Source organism: Scophthalmus maximus, chromosome 9 (genome assembly GCF_022379125.1).
Source record: "Scophthalmus maximus strain ysfricsl-2021 chromosome 9, ASM2237912v1, whole genome shotgun sequence".
Taxonomy (NCBI): domain Eukaryota; kingdom Metazoa; phylum Chordata; class Actinopteri; order Pleuronectiformes; family Scophthalmidae; genus Scophthalmus; species Scophthalmus maximus.
This window is the reverse complement of record NC_061523.1, coordinates 2,477,707-2,498,836: the sequence shown is the minus strand read 5'-3', so window position 1 is coordinate 2,498,836 and position 21,130 is coordinate 2,477,707. Positions and strand designations below refer to the sequence as shown.

General features: G+C 39.4%; 3 protein-coding genes across 12 annotated transcripts in view; 1 reads left to right on the top strand and 2 right to left on the bottom strand.

The window, feature by feature from the left end:
• Window positions 1-1,327: 1,327 nt before the first annotated feature.
• setd7 (SET domain containing 7, histone lysine methyltransferase) lies at window positions 1,328-9,242 on the bottom strand. 3 transcript variants are annotated; one of them, XM_035650746.2, is made up of 9 exons: window positions 8,862-9,190; window positions 8,183-8,361; window positions 7,628-7,757; window positions 6,809-7,010; window positions 6,373-6,562; window positions 5,064-5,145; window positions 4,853-4,970; window positions 4,388-4,545; window positions 1,328-1,692 (listed from the first exon to the last, which is right to left on the bottom strand). In XM_035650746.2, exons 2-9 carry the CDS (start codon window positions 8,220-8,222, stop codon window positions 1,500-1,502), a joined length of 1,113 nt encoding a protein of 370 aa, XP_035506639.1. In that variant the 5' UTR covers window positions 8,223-8,361; window positions 8,862-9,190; the 3' UTR covers window positions 1,328-1,499. The 3 variants fall into 3 exon arrangements, 2 of the variants coding, with proteins under 2 accessions (XP_035506639.1, XP_035506640.1); XR_004796178.2 differs by lacking the exons at window positions 1,328-1,692; window positions 6,373-6,562 and having other exon boundaries at window positions 4,406-4,545; window positions 8,862-9,237; XM_035650747.2 differs by lacking the exons at window positions 1,328-1,692; window positions 4,388-4,545; window positions 4,853-4,970; window positions 5,064-5,145 and having other exon boundaries at window positions 6,393-6,584; window positions 8,862-9,242.
• On the top strand, window positions 8,819-15,928 carry LOC118319973 (short coiled-coil protein B-like). 4 transcript variants are annotated; one of them, XM_035650759.2, is made up of 5 exons: window positions 8,832-8,973; window positions 12,321-12,431; window positions 12,576-12,644; window positions 12,713-12,793; window positions 14,710-15,928. In XM_035650759.2, exons 3-5 carry the CDS (start codon window positions 12,629-12,631, stop codon window positions 14,850-14,852), a joined length of 240 nt encoding a protein of 79 aa, XP_035506652.1. In that variant the 5' UTR covers window positions 8,832-8,973; window positions 12,321-12,431; window positions 12,576-12,628; the 3' UTR covers window positions 14,853-15,928. The 4 variants fall into 4 exon arrangements, with proteins under 4 accessions (XP_035506654.1, XP_035506651.1, XP_035506652.1 ...); XM_035650760.2 differs by having other exon boundaries at window positions 8,859-8,898; XM_035650761.2 differs by lacking the exon at window positions 12,321-12,431 and having other exon boundaries at window positions 8,819-8,898.
• Window positions 15,929-19,882: 3,954 nt separating this feature from the next.
• Window positions 19,883-21,130, bottom strand: part of LOC118319966 (alpha-1,3-mannosyl-glycoprotein 4-beta-N-acetylglucosaminyltransferase B) — a 30,551-nt gene continuing 29,303 nt past the window's right edge. For all 5 annotated transcript variants that reach the window (XM_035650736.2, XM_035650738.2, XM_035650737.2 and 2 more), the window contains one exon: window positions 19,883-20,320. In XM_035650736.2, the coding sequence (XP_035506629.2) occupies window positions 20,303-20,320 (18 nt within the window). In that variant the 3' untranslated portion in view covers window positions 19,883-20,302. The remainder of the gene's footprint in view (window positions 20,321-21,130) is intronic.

Here is a 21,130-nt window from a genome sequence, read left to right as displayed (position 1 = left end):
CAAGACAATGCAGATGTGCTAACAAAGGACAAATATGATCTCCAGCTTTACTGGAGTTACTTTTGACGAGGACATGTCCTTTGACTCAAACATAAGACAAGTCTCTAGGACAGCCTTTTGTCAATATTAAGAAAATAATAAACATCCCATCTCAAAAGGATGCTGAAAAACTAGTCCATGAATTTGTTACTTCAGCTGGACTACTGTAATTCATTACATTTTTTCTTCATGGTCGACTAGTGCTTGCTCATCGTGGGAACTGTTGGTTTTTTTTTCTGTAATGTTATGATGTCTCGACCATACCATGTAAAGTGCCTTGAGATATTGTATGTTGTGATTTGGCACTATACAAATAAGATTTCATTGATTCTCCTTTTCCAGTTCCCAACAGAGAGGTGCTGCAGCATTTTGTAATTACTGGAAGCTCAAACTTCTCTACACATAAAATACCACAATACTTCTAGTAATACTGCTAAATTTTTCAATCCACACCTTAGTCTTTTGGTTTACATACCGATAGCAACATGAAAAACTATGATATATTTAGTGGATAAGTTCTATTGAGATTGCAGCATTGGCGAAAATACTTTTTTATCTTGGACTTCATTCTGTAGCTTCTGAACAGAGACAATTAGGTTAGAAGAGTGGAACAGGCTCACTTATGGTGTACTGAAGTGGTAGATCATCCATTATCTTCTCCCAGAGTCCTTACATTACGAAATCACCTCCAACAAATTTCAGATATTATAAATGGTCACCATGACATATATTGTATATAACGTAAGATTTGTGTAAGTCTTAGTGTATATTTTTCAATTCCTCAATTAAAGCTATTTAGAATAACTTATTCACAGAAATTTAATATATTGTCCATAACTATGTGTTCATATATGTATAATCACCTACAACAAAGAGCCGATGTTGTTTCGTCAACTTTGAATGAGTTAAATATAGTAAGATGAGGTGGACCCGACCTCCGTGTAAGTCTCCATGTTTGCTGCATCGTGTTGAATATTGTTGCACAAAACGGTCCAGAAAACGTTGCATTGGCGTTGAATTTGTTTTCTTTACCTTCATAAAAAGGGCAATGAAAACAAAAACCTGAATCAAATCAACATTTGATGTCATCAACTTTTGTCTTTTGCCTTGCTGCGTACAACTATTGGAATAGAGTTAAGTGAAGATATGGAAAACTGAGAGACATGATAGTAATTTATCATACCCTAAATTTACAAGCACCAACCATCAGCATGTAAATCATTCCCATAGGTATAATATGTGATGAGGAGGACAGTAGAAATTTTTTTTACATACCAGCACCTCCAGCTACTGAAATGTCTCTTTAATAACATTTGGTTTCTAGCATAGTTCTTCTTTTGCTTTTGCCCTGGACCTCCAGGACTCCAATTCTACTGAATTGCTCAAGCAATATTAGTCTTGTAATGGGGTTAACACAGCTTATTGGTTAGCTCATTGTCCAGAGATATTTGTCTGCATTCTCATTGGCCAGTTGGAGCCACCTCTCTCTGCTGAAACAGCTCCAATTCCTGCTTGTACCAATCAGGAGCCTCTGGACCATTCGTCCCCATCACCCCGTGATCATAGCCATAGGCAACAGTGAGCTCCTCGTCTCTCTGCACAGCCCTTAATGTTCGGATACACTTGATCGGTCCAAAACGAGGATGGACAAACCTGCACACAAGTAGAAACAAAGCATCATGCAGATCAGACTACATTCATAAAATCACACTTGGTATAATATACAAAGTATATGTATGTAGATTATTGAATGGATTAAAAATTTAAAAAATCTGGATACTAGTCTATTTTTAGTATACAATTCCATGACATCAGCTCCTGAGGAAAACTGCTGGTCTGGTCCCCATCCCATTCGGACAGACTTTCATCATTATTTGTTGATATACGTACTTCATCACGTTTCACTGATGTCTCATGACAGAAAAAAAATCTCTCTTAAACTGACTTTTTGTTTTTACCTACGTTCACCTTTAGATCCTGGTCACTTTTAACCATCTCTCTTAACTGTAAAAGGGTTGTGGCCATTTGAGGTAAGGATGTACAGTGGTGTGAAAAAGTGTTTGCCCCCTTCCTGATTTTCTTATTGTTTTGCATGTTTGTCACACCTAAATGTTTCAGATCATCAAACAAATTTAAATATAAGACAAAGATAACACAGGTAAACACAAAATGCAGTTTTTAAATGAAGGTTTTTATTATTAAGGGGAAAAAATCCAAACCTACTGAACTTTTTGGAACCACATACCATAATTTACTGTTGGTATGAGGTTCTTTTTCTGAAATGCGGTGTTAATTTTACGCCAGATGTAATGGAAACACCTTCCAAAAAGTTCAACTTTTGTCTCGTCAGTCCACAGAGTATTTTCCCAAAAGTCTTGGGGATCATCAAGATGTTTTCTGGCAAAAATGAGACAGCCTTAATGTTCTTTTTGCTCGGCAGTGGTTTTCGAGACTGGGCCATTTTTGCCCAGTCTCTTTCTTATTGTGGAGTCATGTACACTGACCTTAACTGAGGCAAGTGGGGCCTGCAGTTCTTTGGATGTTGTTTTAGGGCCTTTTGTGACCTTTTGGATGATTTGTCGCTGCACTCTTGGGGTAATTTTGGTCGGCCCGCCACTCCTGGAAAGGTTCACCACTGTTCCATGTTTTCACCATTTGTGGATTATGGCTCTCACTGTGGTTTGCTGGAGTTCCAAAGCTTTAGAAATGGCTTTATAACCTTTTCCAGACTTGGGTGTGGGTAGAGAAATTGAACTCAGGTGTTATCACAGTTAAGTTATGTTTTAACGGGGGGCAAACACTTTTTCACACAGATCCATGTAGGTTTGATTTTTTTCCCCCTTAATAATAAAAACCTTCATTTAAACTGTTTACCTGTGTTATCTTTGTCTTATATTTAAATTTGTTTGATGATCTGAAACATTTAGGTGTGACAAACATGCAAAAAAATTATAAATCAGGAAGGGGGCAAACACTTTTTCACACCACTGTAAAGTTAAGGGAGAAACTATTGAGCACACCTTGAGAAGCCAAGTCTCCATTTACCTCACCATCTGGCTGTCATCTAGCTAGCAGCATCTGTATTAAGCTGGGCATACACTGTGTGATTTTAGAGATGGGTTAAACTCCAACCCACACTGTCTGAGTAAATCGTCTGCGATGTGAAGCCAAAGCTCAGGATTTATGTGTTCAATACCGTGTTAATTGCGGTCACTATAACCGTGATGTTAGATTTTCATACCATTGCATCTCTATTTAAGATACATCAAAGCCTTTGTCACTTCATGAAACCTTATACAAAGATATTTACCTGAATCTTTAAGCAATTTTCGATTCATTAATTTTATTTTTTTCTTAACCCTTTTTTTTTTGTCGATCTGTTTTAAAGGTCCCATATTGTCACCTTTCTGGTGTTTTATTTGAAGTTTTGATATCGTTAAGATATATTTGTTTTTTTAGTACCAAAAAACATCTCAATATATAAGGAGCTCTGCAAAGAAACAGGTCCATTTGGGCCTGTCTACTTAATATGTTATGAGCCTCTCTTCTGATTGGCCAAAATAATTCAGAGTTAGTTCTGGTTTCTTGTATTAATATCCTTAGGAATCCTGTGCAATGATGGAGCTTCCTGATGTTGTTGATAGCTCAGCAACCAAATGACAGGTGAACGCTGGGGGCAAGGCTGAAGGCAGTGACTGTGTCGCTATGGCATCACAATTATACAGAGGTCCTGGAGCATTGTAAAAAAAAGCAGCTGCTGGATGCAGGCTGTGTTTTGTCTGTTTATTTCACCGTTTTGACACTTTCACGGTACTTACAGAGCCCCTAGACCTTATTTATTATTAAAAAATTTTGACAATATGGGCCCTTTAATTGTTACAATAATTTTGTTGTTTCGTAAAGCACTATGTTTTGAAAGGTGCTATATTAATCAAGTTTATTGGAATAATAATATGAATATCATAATGATAAACGTTTATAATAATCATAATAATAATGTTATTTTAATCATTAACTTATATGGCTATAGCACCTTACAAAATATTAGCAATAACTACTATTATGATTATCATTATTATTATCCAATTATGTCCAGAGGCATTTTGGAATATTTCAGATTGAAAACACCCCATGGAATCCAAAATTGACTCAGAGGTTCGAGAACCATTCACATACTGTATGCCAACCAATGCCAGTGTAGTAGGCTGCCGGATATGAATGAAAACCCCAAATGAGCTACTACATGAACCTTGTAAAGAGATTGTTTTGTCAGCTGCTATTTTAAGATCAAGAATTAATGTTACAATCTCAAACATTTTAATCTCATTTTGGAGACATATGGACTTACGGGTCATATTTGCAGTTGGGGGTGAATGAGTGGTTTGCCTTGTGACCCAAAGAAGCACAGTATCTCTCTGTCTGGTCAAATGGCTGAGGGACATCGATCACAGTGTCCTCGTCTAGTGAGATGGTGTTTCCATTTAGGACCCAGTCTCTGCTGTCAACCTGAGCAGTCAATGAAGTCAACAAAGACAGAATATTGGTTTAATTAGTACAAATAATGCAAAAATAACCTAATCTAAAAAGAACAATAAGGATATGTAAAGGGTGAAAAAACATTTTCACGTTATTCATTACTTATTCATTACTATTTCAGATATTCAAATTGTAATTTATTTTTTTCAACATAAATTCAGCTATTCCACAATCTTTCCATGTACCTCCAAGGAACTGCACATGTATCCCCTGGGGTATAGGTTGTGAATTACTAAAAGATGAAAACATATTTCTCCCCTTGCTCTGTGGGTCGTACCTCAGAGTGTGTGATGCGTACTCCATTATAAAAAGTCATCACTGTGTCCATTTCAGCATCTGTCTTGGCAAACAAGCCCTGTCCTGCTCCTTTAATCAGGGAGTCTGCCACAAACACCCTGATTAATAAAACCAACATGGTGAAAATGAAGAACAGTCCTCAAGTGTCCACAGTATTCATTAAGACAGGGGCAGGTATAAAGCTGACCCACCTTTGGCTCTCATATGGGTCAGGAAGCAGATTGTGGGTGGCAATACAGGTGGATGTGGACTTGTCGTACGAGTACACAGGACCTGTAAAAACAGAGGATGTCATGTTAATGTTTGTCTGTTTCTGTATACGCCTCCCTCCAATAAATAAAATATACATAAGCCTGAACAACTGTGAGTAGAAAATGTTTATGTCCCTGTCTGTGAGTGAGGGATAAATGTTCATTCCATATGTTTTGTGGTACCACAATGGCCTAGGGAACAGATACATCTTAGAAATGGGGGTCAAAGACCTACGATTAGATGTATCTTTGGAATGTACTGACCACATCTGGGAAAGGAGTTGAGAAGATGTGGGACAGATAAGGCCCTGTCGTGAGTGCCATTAGACATGTGGGGGCAGGACAAGGCCCTTTGGTGCAAACTCAGTAGAAACCGCCCTATATAGTGCAGGGCTGAACGAATGAGAGACAGATCCCTGATCTCATTCTGTAGAGCACGCTTTGCCTGAATTTTATGGTAATTCATCGTACGATGAATAAATCCACCCATTGATGAAGAGTCAAACTTGTTGTTCCTTTCGTGAGTCATCGGTCACAAAAGAATCCACCTTTACGACACAAAGGACAACTTGACTGATATGACAATGCGATTCCTCCAGTTTCCAGCATATCACATCTGATCACTAGTAGTTTCACACCATGATGTCACCATTAACATCCTAAATGTAGTGCACCATGATGTGGAGTAGCAGCAATTATTCAATTAATCAATAATTTAATCAAAAAAACATCAACTGGCAACTATTTTGAAAACCAATTAATATTTGAATCTTTTTTTTTTTTAAAGAAAAGAATAACTGGATTTATCTACGGCGTATTAGGGCCATCGTAGGAAGAAGAAACAAATCTACGAGATTCCAGGTCTTCACTGACAGGTGTCTTGCCATGTCGTAGTCATTTGCACACCTAATACAGGTGATGAATTATTGCATTGCAGTATTTTGTAGTATTTTTAACTAAAAGTTGTATTCATACTACACAAACAAAAATAAATACTGCAATAGTAGACATGGTTTTGTGCAATATGTAACATATGGGGGTTAATCAGACAAAGCCCATGTCTTTCATTGTAGGGTTCTTTCTTTCCTTCAACGTTCTGAACTGGCTAGAAAAAATAATTATTCAATCTAATGACGTCTTCATCAAAAAAATCTCAGCATCTTAATATTACATGGATTTAAATGGATACAGTATGTGGTTAAAGCCTCTGGACTAAACATTCAGAAGGTCACTGAAGATGTGTACTAACTGTTTGTTGGGACTTTGAAGCATGGCCTCCCACTCTCGCTGGTGATCACACTGGTGAGCCGAGCCTCAATTAACTCCCCATCGACAAAGCTTCCAAGGAGAGCCGTGTGTCCGTCTGGGTAGATGTACGCTACAGATTCACCAGTCATCTCCCCGTCCTCATTCACCTCCCCAAACACACAGCCCCCATCCTAGATGTACCACAGTACACACCAACATGCACAATACACAGTGAACAATGTACACTACCGTGTCAATCATGAGCCGCTTGTTTCTTTTCTTAAACTTAGCATGGAAGAACATTTAGTTCAATACAAAACTCCTCAAGGTAAGTTATAAAGTGAGGCCACAAAAGTGCATGACCTCCGGTAACTGAGTGAATTCTCCACACGTGTAACCAAGGGCAGTGTGTTATAGTGAATAGTGAGCTGACTCACAGGGTAGTAGACCCAGCACTCCCCACAGCGGTTGTTGTCTTTGTACTGCCCCTTGAAGACCAGACGGCCCTCGCCATCAAATTCCTGAGCAAGCCCATTGAGCTCGCCCTCCACATATGTCCCATGGAGAACACCGCCATCTTCATATGTGTACACCCCCTGGCCCTGCAGAGCATCATCTACATAGAAACCCTCCAGGGTACTGTGGGGAGGGGAAAGAAAGAAGAAAATTAAGCTTCAATTCATCACCTCAAGGCAAGGATAGTCAGATATGAAGGAGCCCTTTGTGGAATAAAACACACACTGTGGTTCTGAGCCCTTACTGCCCATATGCTTAAATATATGCTTAATATAATGTTGTGATTTCAAAACTGTAATAAAATCTTACAAGTATAGCTGATTATATACAATCCTGTACAACAAGGTCTGGGAGTTAATTATCGTATAGCCATAAAGCATACGCACGTAATGGGTAGAAGCACAGCTACAACAGAAACCATTTTCACATAACCAGAACACAATTCGGACAACCATCACCTAAATGAACATTTTGCAAAAAGACGCAAAAATGAAGATTCTCATTAATCCAGGTCAACCAAGTCTAGTTGCTCCCAATTCAACAACCCTTGTGAATAAAAACACAAGCTGGGCCGAGTGAGGTATTAGCATGATACAAGAAGTATAACACTAACAGCTGTGTCTGGCTGCCTTTGTCAGTGCTCCTAAATCTCTGTCACAGTTTTTCCTGAGCATGCCAGCTTGATGAATGTAGATACCACGATCATGAACCGTTCACATTGTTCTTTATCTTAACAGTACCTTCCATCAAAGAAGAAGAACTTGCCCTTCCCGTTCTTCTCTCCGTGGGTGAAGTGTCCTTCAAAACGATCACTGGATGAGTAGGTCACAGTGCAGAAACCATGAGGCTGACAGTCATCATCCAACGAACCTGTAAACAATACACCCAGAGTAAAGTCAGTCATCTGAATCAAAGAAATGCATTCATGACCCTTCACAGCTGACACAAGAGAATGGAGCCAAGAGAATGGAATCGGTTCCATTCTCTGACCACACCTATCCATGTATTAGCTTACTAGCTGTGGTGCTCACTGTCATAGAAGGAGCACACGTGTAGCAGAGTGAAAACGTACATGAACCTCTCGAGTTAAACGTCTCCGGCAGCCACGTTCACCGCGGGACACACACGTGACCCAGGCCGCCCTCGGTCGCCCTCCAAGCGGGTTTCCAAGTGAAATAAAACCCGCGGCGCGGGCCCTCAGTCCGACTGACAGAGATTTAGCTGAGCCGAGTGCTCGTTTCCGACGCGCCTCCCGTGTTTACATCGAAATCAAGTGAAAGTAATATTCCCCTCACCTTCCACCTGCTCCTCCACATGTTCATCACCGCTGTCCATGCCGCTGGGGGGCCACACCAACTCTGCCTGCTCCGCACAGCCCAGGCTCCGGCCCGGCGTCGACCGCTCGCACGAGTAGGGTGGGAACTTCACGCTCGACACATGTTGTAGTTTATTCTTCTTGTCCCCATGTAGTCAGCTGAAATTAGGCAATTATTATGCCATTTTTTGCATTAAAAAGAAAAAATGCAAGGTCAATTCAATTACATTTAGATTTGATATTAAAATATGCACAATCACAACGAGTTTTCTCAGGGCACATTTCATGCTTGTAGATACATTACATATATATGGTCATTTGATAAGGCAGTTCACTGATTCTTGAGATAAGGGACAAAACGTTGAAAAAAGTTTTCGGTCTTCTTTTTTTAGGAATACTACATTATTTTTATTATGTTAAAAAAACGACGTAAGGTAATAGGTTCTTTATTAAACCATTTATTTTATGAAAATGGACATTTATTCATTTCGTAACTCGATGTGTCAACTGCGTCTGACAGACCAAAAAGCATGTTATTTTAATTTGATCCATTCAACAACTTTATTCGTCTATCCATCCATCTACACAAGTGATTTGGAAATGTGCAACAATGCGAATCAGATGTTCTGTCGCCCCTGGCAGCCATGTGGTGTACTGACCTGACGGTGGTGAAGCGGACATAAAGCGGACAAAGCGGTGGGAATTTACTGAAAGCCTTTATTCCTTATTTCGCCACTTCAGCACAGCTGTTGTTGTTCCCCACGTCGTGAGGTGTGTATCCTGTCTGTCCGTAGCTTGTCGCGATGTGCAGCAGTCGATGCTTTAACAGCTCGGCGGCCAGCAGCAGGCCTAGCTCTGGCTCTTCCTTCATCCCGGCTGATAAGGCTAGCGCACGAGCTATAACACTGCTTGAGCTGACTGTCACCAAGTGCAATGACACAACGCCTGTCTGTGTGGGGCTGTGTGGTTCAGCACATGGGACCTTTTGATTTGAATCGTCCAGTGTGGTGTAGCTGACTCCGCTAAGCCACATTGCATCCCTTGAATGTGGAGATCGTCCTATTATTAGTAAATCTATGAGATCGTCATGTTGGTTTAGCCCAGGTTACTGTGAGCAGTTTACATAATTACGGATGCTCCTTGAACGCATCACCTGCGAGCCGCAGGCATCTGAGAAACTCCGTCGGGTCGGGCGGGTTTCTCCTGGATATTGTGGATAATATCCTGGCTGGTTTTTCTTGAGGGAAAAACTTGTTTTTCATCAGGTTATTTTTATTTATGGGCCGAAGACTCAAACTGAATACATTATGGGAACCCAAACTGTGGCAGGAACTGACAATGTGGGGTGGGGGAGATGTTCAGTTAACTGTCATAGAGGAGCAAAGAAACCAGAAAATATTCACATTAAAGAAGCTGAAATCAGAGAATTTCGAAACTTGAATTCATATAAACTACTTTAACCGATTAATCGATTATCAAAATATTTGGCGATTAATTATGTAGTCGCTTAATCAATTAACAGTTGCAGCTCTAATTTAAATGTATTTTATTTGAAATATTTTGTTGATAGAAATTGCATTAGAAAAATGCAGATCTCCTTATGGAAGCTAGTGAACAGAGAAGACTGCTCCTTGAACAGGTCTTAGATAGTTACACTGGCCCACGTGTACAAAATATAGGGAGTTAGAATGCTTTTGGAAAAACATCATGTTATGCAAGGAAAAACATCATGTTAGTCTCAGAGGTATGTCTGTGACCAAGAACATGATAAGGATGAGCTCGTTCATTGGTTCACTGCTTTGCACGGCCGTATTGTCATGTCTCCTGGATTTCCAAAGATGGCAGGCGACGATCTCACATATTGTCTTTGATTTTATACTTTAAAAACTATTACATGCAGCTTTTCATTTTGTTTTCGGTTTTGGTTGTGGTTAGGGTTAGAGTTCGTTGTTGTTGTACACTAAATTTAATATCAAACAGCAACTTCCTTCGAACCTATCACAATATACAATATATTGGTTTTAAAATCAAACAAGCACTACAGTAAAAAAAATCACATTTACTACATCTACCGCTCTTCTTTCGCTTTTCCGCAACATTTTAATATTTGCCACTGTCAGAGGAAAGGGAAAACTCCGGAGCAGAAGATGCCGATAATGGCTGCAGACCACTGTAGCTGTGGAGCTCCACAGTCGACCGGAAACACGTGACCTCCACTTTTCTAAACCAGGAACACGTGACCTATACTCCTCTAAACCTGGAACACGTGACCTCCACACCTCTAAACCGGGAATGGGTGACCTCCACTTTGCTCCTGATATATCCAGATGTTTTTTTATAATTATCTGTCTAATTGGTTAAGTTCTTAAGACACACTTTTGTAAACATGATGATAGTTTGGCATGCTTATTTGTTGTATTGTAATTTGTAAACTTACATTGGTTTGTTTACATTTATTTTTCCATCCATTATCTATACTGCTTTATCCATTATTTATTGGAGCCAATCACAGCTGACATTGGGTGAGAGGGGGGTTTACCCTTGACAGGTCGTCAGTGTATCGCTGGTCAACATAAAGAGACAAACAACCCTTCACTCTCACATTCACACCTACGGTCAATTTAGAGTCTCAATTCAATACAATTAAATTTTATTTGTATAGCGCCAAATCACAAATTACATTGTCTCAAGGCACTTTACATTGTGAGGTCAATATTACAATATTACAGGGAAAACCCAATAAATCCCACAATGAGCAAGCACTTGGCGACTGTGGAGAGAAATAAATCCCTTTTAACTGGAAGAAATCTCTGGCAGAACCAAACTGGGGAGAGGAGAAAAATGGGGGAGAGAGGAGAGGTGGGCAGAAAGAGGGATAGAGGAGAGACAGGAGGAGAGAAGAGAGAGAGAGAGAGATGACAGATGTACAACCGCAGCTTTAATCTCTACCAGTCTCCAATTAACCTTATCCCAATCTGAATGTCTTTGGACTCTGGGAGGAAGCCGGAGAACCCGGAGAGAACCCACGCATACACACGCATAGAACATGCTAACTCCACTAACGTTTATGTTTTGTAAAAGACATAAAGTCTGCTAAATCTCTATCTGCGATGTCACACAAAAAAAGCATGAACAAGCGTTGTCCCACAGAAGTGCGCAAATAATGTACAGAACGTTTTTGGTTTTGTTCATATACCCGATTACGGACAACTTCACTGATAAGTGAGTTGCAGCTTGCAAATCGCTAAAATGAAAATCTTTTTCAGTTTAATTTTTTGCCGGTTGACAAACAACAAATTTGTGCGTTACCGCCACCAACTGGTATTGAGTGTGAATCAACATCACTATCTTTTACTATATAATAATAATAAAAAACCCCAAAAAAGAATTTCTTCTCAATTAAATTAGTTTGTCTACTTTTTTAAACTGGGCATATTACTGGGCAACTGCGATTTTAGGAATGCTGTTCTTAAACTCCAACACAAACTGTCAGAGTTAATTGTCTGCAATGTGAAGCCAAAGCTCAGAATTGATGTGCCCACACTGTATGGTTCGACCATGAGCCACAACTTCACTGCTCACACTGTGCGTGTGAAACACCATCGGCTCCTGCGGAAACGCTGACAAGTCAGAAACGTGCTTAATCTGTGATCTGTGCTGAAACCTAAAAAAAGAGGCGCCGGTGTATAAGGACTCAGGCATGCACTATATTCCCAATTAACATAATTGATTATACTACAAACAATAACCATCCAGCAGTGAAGGGACCCTCCATACTAGTGATACGCTTAAACACATTGACTATTATATTTAACATACTATTTATTTCTTATCCACGAGGCCAAATTGACCATGTTTGCCACTTCACACAGGCATAGTCAGGAAAAAGGCACAGAATTTGAGGAATCGACTCGTGGCTCTACTTCAACTGTGCGAGAGGCTGAAGTCGGCCGACCCAAATTTCTGACATCGTCCAACGGACGGTCGGGAGCAATTAATCGCTGCTCGCTCCCCCATGTACACTGCACGGCAAACAATGCAAGACGTAGCGGACGATTTCTCAGAATTCTGGGCAAAAAAGACTCAAAACGCCCAGTGTATGCCTGGTTTTATTGTAGTTTGGAGGTCACGCATTTCCGGTCTAGCGTGGAGCTCTACAGCTGCAGCGGTCTGCAGACCCTTCTCCAAGAACACGACCCATAGCTCCAATCAAGGCATTGCGCTACAAGGTACTTTTATTTACGTTGTTGTTAAATTCTACAAATGAGTGAATCTGACGTCAGAAACGAGTCAGATTCACTCATTTGTAGAGTGAGTCGGGCTCCACCAGGTGTATCTTGTACTGTAAATCCTTCTCTTCATCAATCTAACAGTGTTCCCGAGAGTTGCAGCGCTGCATCCCACAAAGGAAGAGGAGTATTTCAACATGAGTTTAGACGATGGTGAGAGTACGCTTGCACGCACGCACGCACGCACAGAGTCTGTGTTGACTATTTGTTTATGGCTTCAGGTGACTTGGAGAACCAGGCTGAGCTGGAAGAGAAGACGAGGCTGATCAACCAGGTGTTGGAGCTTCAACACACTTTAGAGGGTAACACAAACACACACACACACACACACACACACACATGCAAGCACAAACACACACACACACACACACACACACACACTCTCACACACACACACACACACACACACACACATACACACACACACACACACACACTCACACACAGGTCTCAACCTTACAATGTTAAGTGCCTTGAGATAATGTATGTTGTCATTTGGTGCTGTATTGAACTGAATTGGATCTTAATATCCCTGTGTGATGCATTGACTGGGGTCATCAAGGCTGTGTTCAGACTGGCATCCCAAATCATCGAACATGTACAGTTTGGAATGACATTGTTAAAAACTGTGTACAACCGAAGCAGATCTGTCGTCACACTGAGATTAGATTTTTGCAGAGACAGAAAATACTAATCACACCCACACTTTTAAGTCTGCAGACTGAACCATGGACTAAGGATGCAAACATGAAGCCACTCTTTTGTTGTCTCATGTGACTTTCGCACTTCAAATTGATATCACTGTGGTGTGAAGCATACAGCTTCATCATCTCTGTTCTTCGTCCTGCAGTTTGCTCTATATGTTTGTTTTTTACCACAGTAAAGGCAGAGTCTGCATACAGACCTCACCTGACTACCTGCAGACAACAGAGGACACACACTTTAACTTTACATCTGGATCCTGTCAGAGTTCTGAGGCTTGTGTTTTATTAGAAGGTTTCACAACAACAGTTTATCACAGTCGTGAAAATTCTCTCCTCTCCTCTGTGCGAGGTCATCTTATCTATGGCAGGCCGGGACAGTCGCTGTCTCTGGGCGTCATAGTCCTAGAGATTATACTCAGACAGAGACAGAGTGTTTCTAAGGAGATACTATGGAGCCATTCTATCTGTTGATGATGACATGATTCTGACAGTTAAATACATCCCTGACTGGGACAGGGAGGTTTTTAGGGATGTCATACACTTGACCATTATTTGATCTGTGTAACGTACCAGAAATCTCATCCATATTCAGCTCCTGTAATAAATACTTCTGCTTTAGACATCTACGGTCTCCGGCTTCCTGATTCCGCTGCATCAATTTTTCCATTACAGTGATGACTGGAAACTAATGACTCATGGCCTCATGAATATTGATATACATATTGTTAGGGATGTTCCTATACCTGGATTTTTCATACCTGCCGATGAGTACCGATTATTAACAGGGAAGAACTCGTCTCCTCTTGAGCAGCCAATCCTAGATGACATTGGGCGTGAGGTGGGGTACACCCTGGACAGCTCAGAATGTTGAACCGAAAATTTCAAACTTCCAAAAGAGTCCCCAATTAGCCTACTAAATGATATTAAAATGTACCTGCCTAACATTCAGAAGAAGCAAAGTTAAACAAAGAGACAAAAATACAGTTTTAAAAATAAATAAATAATTCTGCCAGACTGAGCTCTTTTGCAGTGACAGATCAAAAACATTTCACATGGGGTGGCAAAGGAATGGCAAGAGGTCTTGGCAGGGTGGCATGGGAGGATGGTACATGGTTAACCCCATATGTAAATGGTTTCATCAAAACAAACACAAAAATACTTAAAAACTATATATTGTTTTTTCATTCCCGAAAACACTACCTAAGCACTCTAAATGCACAATAGGAACAATTTGGTCAATTTATTGTTTGTTTCAATGCTTTGTTTTTACAAGTTCAGTTTTAAGAACAAAAAAGTTAAGGGGGTGCCCCCCCCCGCCCCCCGCCCTCCCTATAGATCTGCCCCTGCTCCTTTGGCTTTTAGCCTTTTGTTTGTTGTTTCTATTGGGTACTTTGCATGCAGCACTTAAATTGTTGGATGTAGAGCTGTTTCCTTCTAATTACAATAGTTTAGCGGAGTCATCAGTCGTGACTGACGGCACGTTTATACTTGTGTGTATGTGTTTTTGTGCTCAGACCTGTCTGCTCGGGTGGATTCTGTCAAAGAGGAGAACCTGAAGCTGAAGTCGGAGAACCAGGTTCTTGGTCAGTACATTGAGAACCTTATGTCTGCCTCCAATGTCTTCCAGACCACTGACACCAAGAGCAAACGAAAGTAGGGAGAACATCAAGAGCCTTGACCTAGAACTCCCCCACAGGATATCCTCAACCTGAACCCAACACCTGATCCTAAAGCATTCTGGATGGCTGGACTCTGTTATCAACATTAGGGACCCTTAGTGCTAAAGAATAAAACAAGTTCAGTTTGTCACAACGTTCATCTGTACAGAAGGTGGCAGTTTTTTGTCTAATCCAAATGTAAACAACACAAAAAAGAAATCCAAAACTGGAGCCTATTTGTTTTTTTGCAGGAAAATCAGACTGAAAACAAAAGACCAACCTGTTTATGAAGCTCGTCCACTCAGCAGATATGCACCACAGGATTTAGATATTTAGCTGTGATAACTATAACCCTCCTGTGTGTGTGTGTGTGCATGACGACAGCCATGCAGACCAATTTGATGCAGTGTGCGGTGTATAGTCTGAGCACTGACAGGCTGACCCCCCCACCCCTTCAACCTCTGCAGCAATGCTGGCAGCACTCATCCGTCTTTTGTCCAAAGACAACCTCTGGATATGACGCTGAGCACGTGCACCCAACTTCTTTGGTCGACCATGGCGAGGCCTGTTCCGAGTGGAACCTGTCCTGTTAAACCGCTCTATGGTCTTGGCCAACGTGCTGCAGCTAAGTTTCAGGGTGTTGGCAATCTTCTTATAGCCTAGGCCATCTTTATGTAGAGCAACAATTATTTTTGTCAGATTCTCATAGAGTTCTTTGCCATGAGGTGCCATGTTGAACTTCCAGTGACCAGTATGAGAGAGTGTGAGAGCGATAACACCAAATTTAACACACCTGCTCCCCATTCACACCTGAGACCTTGTAACACTAAGGAGTCACATGACACCGGGGAGGGGAAATGGTTAATTGGGCCCAATTTGGACATTTTCACTTAGGGGTGTACTCCCTTTTGTTGCCAGCGGTTTAGACATTAATGGCTGTGTGTTGAGTTATTTTGAGGGGACAGTAAATTTACACTGTAATACAAGCTGTACACTGACTACTTTACATTGTAGCAAAGTGTTATTTCTTCAGTGTTGTCCCATGAAAATATATAATAAAATATTTACAAAAATGTGAGGGGTGTACTCACTTTTGTGAGATACTGTATATATATATATATATATATATATATATATATATATATATATATATATATATATGTACTGTATCTTTTGAGAAGCATTTTTTAGTGTTTAGTCAGTTTAAAGTCAGACCCACATTGATATTGAGTCAAGTCCCAGGACCCTGACTACTGAGCAACAGTAAACCTTTAGGGTGTTGTTTAGTTTATTTCGATCACACAAAAACAAAACAAGAAACAAAGTGTCATCTTAGCTCTTTTATACTCAATACTGACCGAAAAGGGTGTAAGTTCAAGCATTTGCTTATTACACCTACCCCCTTTACATTATATTTTATGTATATGCTGTTTTAGGTCCCTCAGGATCTTATCACTTATTAAATGCAGTATTAATTATTATATGAATTATTATTTGTTTCTGTATATACATAGAGTATTACATATTAACACTCATTACTTGCAGAAGAAAAAAAAAATAAGTTAAATAAAAAAACATTCCCTTTCATATACACATTGCCATACATGCCTCACTTTTATATATTTTGGGGATCTTATTCAACATGACTCCAAACAGGAGCTCATTATGTGCAGTTTCCAAAAATCATCTTCCTGTTATCAACATTCATCGTAATCTGGCTTCACTGATCCTAACATTGGTCCATCTGCGGCCTGGGCCTGTACTACTAATCGAGTTCTACATACCCAGCATATGTGGCCACCCTGGATAACCTGTAGCACGAAGCTGGATACCAACTGTCTCAGTCAACCCTGTGTTTTGACAGTACGGTCACGAGTGTGTTCATGTGTAAGAGGCGGAGTCGTTAATTACAAGCGACATGGTCAGAACCATAAATAGTTAAAAAATAAATATAAAGTTTTAATGAATAAAAAGTTCTTTAATATGAAGATAAACATTAATACGTGAAGCTCAAGTTGGTTTCATTGAGTGAAATGAAAATAATACAATCAAACAACTAAAATAACAAAGAACCACTCGAAATATAAAAGAAGAAATTTAGCCTAAAAATATCATGTAAATAAGCACAGGAATTTTACTATTGAGTGAATATTTTTGTCTGATGATGATCAAACTATGATGAAAAGGGATGTTCTAAAATGCCTAACACTTTACGTGTGACTTAATGTGCTAAAGCAGCAATATATAATGACCAAATTTATCCCAGATATGCTTCGTCATAAACACTTACACCTGTCAAAAAATCTAACCCGAAATCCTACAATTATGGACGTTATCTTAAATTAAGTATTTTCCTCTCCATTGAACTCCAATAAAAGGAAAAGGCTTAATGTGACTTAATGTGCCAAAGCAGTGAATCACCAAATTTCTCTCAAATATGTCGTCACAAACACCTGTGAAAGAAATGAAATCCTATATTTATGGACGTTATTTTACATTAAGCACATCAAGTTACTTTTAGCCGTTTCCTTGTTCTATTGGGGAAACGCTTAGTAAGATATTACCATGATTATAGGATTTCTGTCATTTTTCTTTTTTTTTACAGGTGATTTATGTAATTTTCTTTTTGCAACTAGTAGAGTAGCCCTCTGCTGGTCATTCGAGATAATATAGGTTTCCAGCACTTCAGCATTGGCTTCCCTTTCTGGAATCAGAAACCATGTCCATTTTTATATACAGTCTATGGGTTAAACATGTAATGTTAGCCTGAAAAAAAAGATATTATGTTTACAAAATGAATATATATATATATATATATATATATATATATATATATATATATATATATATATATGTGTGTGTGTGTGTGTGTGTGTGTGTGTGTGTGTTTGTATATATATATATATATATATATATATATATATATATATACACATATATATATATATATATACACATATATATATATCATAGTTGTAACACTATAGCCAGCTCACAGAGCCAGAGAAACTTAAACATAGAACCAGTTCATGTGCAGAACTCTACACCTATGCACTCTGGGCCTGCAGGGAAGTTTCCCTCTTGGGATATTCAACATTTGCCTATCATTACTTTTGCAATCTCTGCAGGTAATGACACAAATCACCTCGCACAACAACAACAACAACAACAAATCAATACAAAAGTAAGCTCTTGGTTATTAACATCATTCAGAAGTGTGTTTGATCTGAATCAGTGTCAAGGAAACTTGAAAGCCCTGCTCATTTTGACATCAAACCAGTAACAGTTCACGTTTCATGAAAGTTGCTAAGTCTATATATCTGTAGAATATTTCACGTCGAGACATCATCTGAAGAGTACTTTTCTTTTCTGATGCAAACTCTTTTTCCATGTGTGGGTGTGTGTGTGTGTGCTCTCTTGGAACAAGAGTAAACCAAACCACGTTGTTCATTTCACTGGCACTGCTGACAATTCTTTACTTACAGTAGATTTTTTGAATTTGTGTTTTTGTTGTTATTACTGGTTCATTGATGGCCCATTTGTCATTTCAGCACAATGTCCTTTTTTGTTGCAGATCACACTGCTTAGACAGACACTGTTACAGTTCATAGCCTAGACCATATGTCAGTTTTATTTTGAACTTGTGTATGTGCTTACTTTTTAAACTGGGAAAGCTTAGACTATTCATACTGTATTTAATGCATTAATGTTGAGAACATAATATCTTCAAGCTTGTTGGACAAATGCCAGAAGGGCCGCCCACTATATGGGCCGCTCAGAATGGGTTTGATCATTGGGTTGATAAAAATAAAAACAATATAAACTATTTTTTATTTGATTATTTGAAAAAAGTTATTTTATGCATGCAGCCACAAACACAAGCAAGTTGGCCATGTAAAAGCACATGCCTTCATGGAGTTACTTTTAAAGAATGAGGCTGTTTTGACTGGTGTCCTCGCACTTGTCAAAATTGCTCCAAACGAGTGGGATGGGTCAATAAACACACATGCCTCCAGCTTTACATTTGATGAAGATGCAAAAGTTGAGAATTTACAGTCTGAGCTGTCAAATATCTCACCATACACTGAGACAGTCTGAAAAAGTTTTCACTCAGTGCAGTCAGACTTTCACAAGCAGTTGCCTGTAGCGGTAGCTTGCTCTGCTTTAAAGCAGCAGTAAGCAATTTTAATCAAATACACTTTATGTAACAATCTGCGAATATTTCCTCACAGTCTGCTAGCTGTCGGTTCTGTGTGTGAAAATAATATCTTTTTTTTTCAGCCCAGTCACCAGGCACTGGCTGTCGCGATAGTGCGTGTCATTTTTTTATGTCAACATTTTATTGGGGTTGGTGTATGTTGCAAATGCCAGGGCCATGTTTTGATTGCAGTCCGTCACTGGTGACAAATCAAAGAAAAGCTAAATGAATGAGGAGAGACATCATTAATCTTACAGTGCATGAGCACAGGTTACTGGATAGTTAGTTTTCAACAACGCTCTCCACCACCTTCAAAACGACCAATGACGGACTATGTTTGGAAGAATGCTATTGATCCTCCAGCAGAGAATCAAAGGCAAGGGGCCTGCACTGCAAAGCATGTACAACATACCCAGGATTTGTCCATCCTGAACAACCTGTACTATGAAGCCGGTTGGAGACATCCAAAAGTGACACTAAACAAGTGAAATGTAAATAATATCAAATAATTAGAATAGAAAGGAAACACTAGGAAGAATTATTTCTTTTAATTGAAGTCAGCCCATGGATATGCTTTGATTAAGCAATTTCACCAGCCTCATCCTTTCATAACAACCTGCACCAGTTGTAGAAAATAATTTTGTTGTTTTAATTCAACATAATATGACAGTTTCTGTTCATTGTCTCAACGGTGAAGTAAAATCTGTACAGTCCACATGAGAAGACTATTATTTGTCCTCTGGGGTACCTGTGTACAGTTTTATATTTCATATTAATGCAGCTAAATAAAATCAAGGAGTTGAAATCAAATACTCCGAACATGAGAAGGGGTAAGATATATTTTATATTTTATTTTTTATTTTTACAAAACAAAATACATCAGTGTAACAAATTATTCAGTAGCTTTGCTATTTTAACTATGAACTCTTCAATGAGTGGAGCTGTTCTCATGCCAGCAACGTGGCCAATATGGTCAGTTCACATGGGAAGTGTTTTTTACTTCCACATTTTAAAACAATACATGTTTGAAAGTGAAAGTAAGTGTCCTCAGTGTGGCTTAGAAAAAACACTAAACATGGGTCCTCCTTCCCCACAGAGCACAGTTGTTGAAGGCACTTCAGGTTTTCATTGTAAAAACAGCCTGAAGGCACTTGTAGTGAAAGTCTTAGTCCAGCAGGGGACAGGTTTGTTCAGGCGAAGCATAGGACTGGATGGCAGCGTGTGTGCGATGCTTCCTCTTTTCTGTGGTGGTCAAACTTTAATGAATATCTGACAGACAGGAAAAAGAGAAAATGTTTAGTAAACACAATCAGCTGGAAGACCACACATGCACCCACTCCTGATGTGTCGGTAGATGACCAGAACCGTGTTCAGTCAGATATATGGCCTGTAGTTGAGCTTATAACCACTCTTATCTCTCATTTTACTGCTGCTTTTATCCTCTCAAAGATGATCACACTTTAACCTTCAGCACCAATCACAGAGTTACAGTCTGTAAACATTAAACATTACTGTAACGGAATAAACCTAACCGACTTACTTTATCTCAGAGTAGAGAATAAGAACATTTGTTGAGTCATATCTAAAGGCCCACAGGCTACTCTCACACGGGTGGAGCTGGGGTGGGGATCTGCTGGGAATTACATGAGCTTATCAAACTTTATTTGCAAATGCCAGCTGCAGCTACCAATGGTAAAGAATTGAGATGAATACGCATCCATCATTCACATGGCACAGCTGAAAACAAACACAACATGGTATCGTACCCTTTTGCCAACACTTACAAATAAAATATACAATATCTTATTATATATCATACAAATTAAATATTAAGTCACTTTCATCAAAATCTCTAATTATCTGAAGACTGATCATCACATTTATTTATTCATTGACTGAAACCTCGTTACACAAAGAAGAATATGTTAGTTTAACTACACCTTCTTCTTACAGTAATACTCATATTCCACAAAGCACAGACCGAGTAGGAGGGTTATGTTGTGCTTCACAAAATGGAAGACTTGACTATTTGGTCCTTTGTTCCAAAGAAAAAGGAACAGACTAGAAACTCTGATTCCC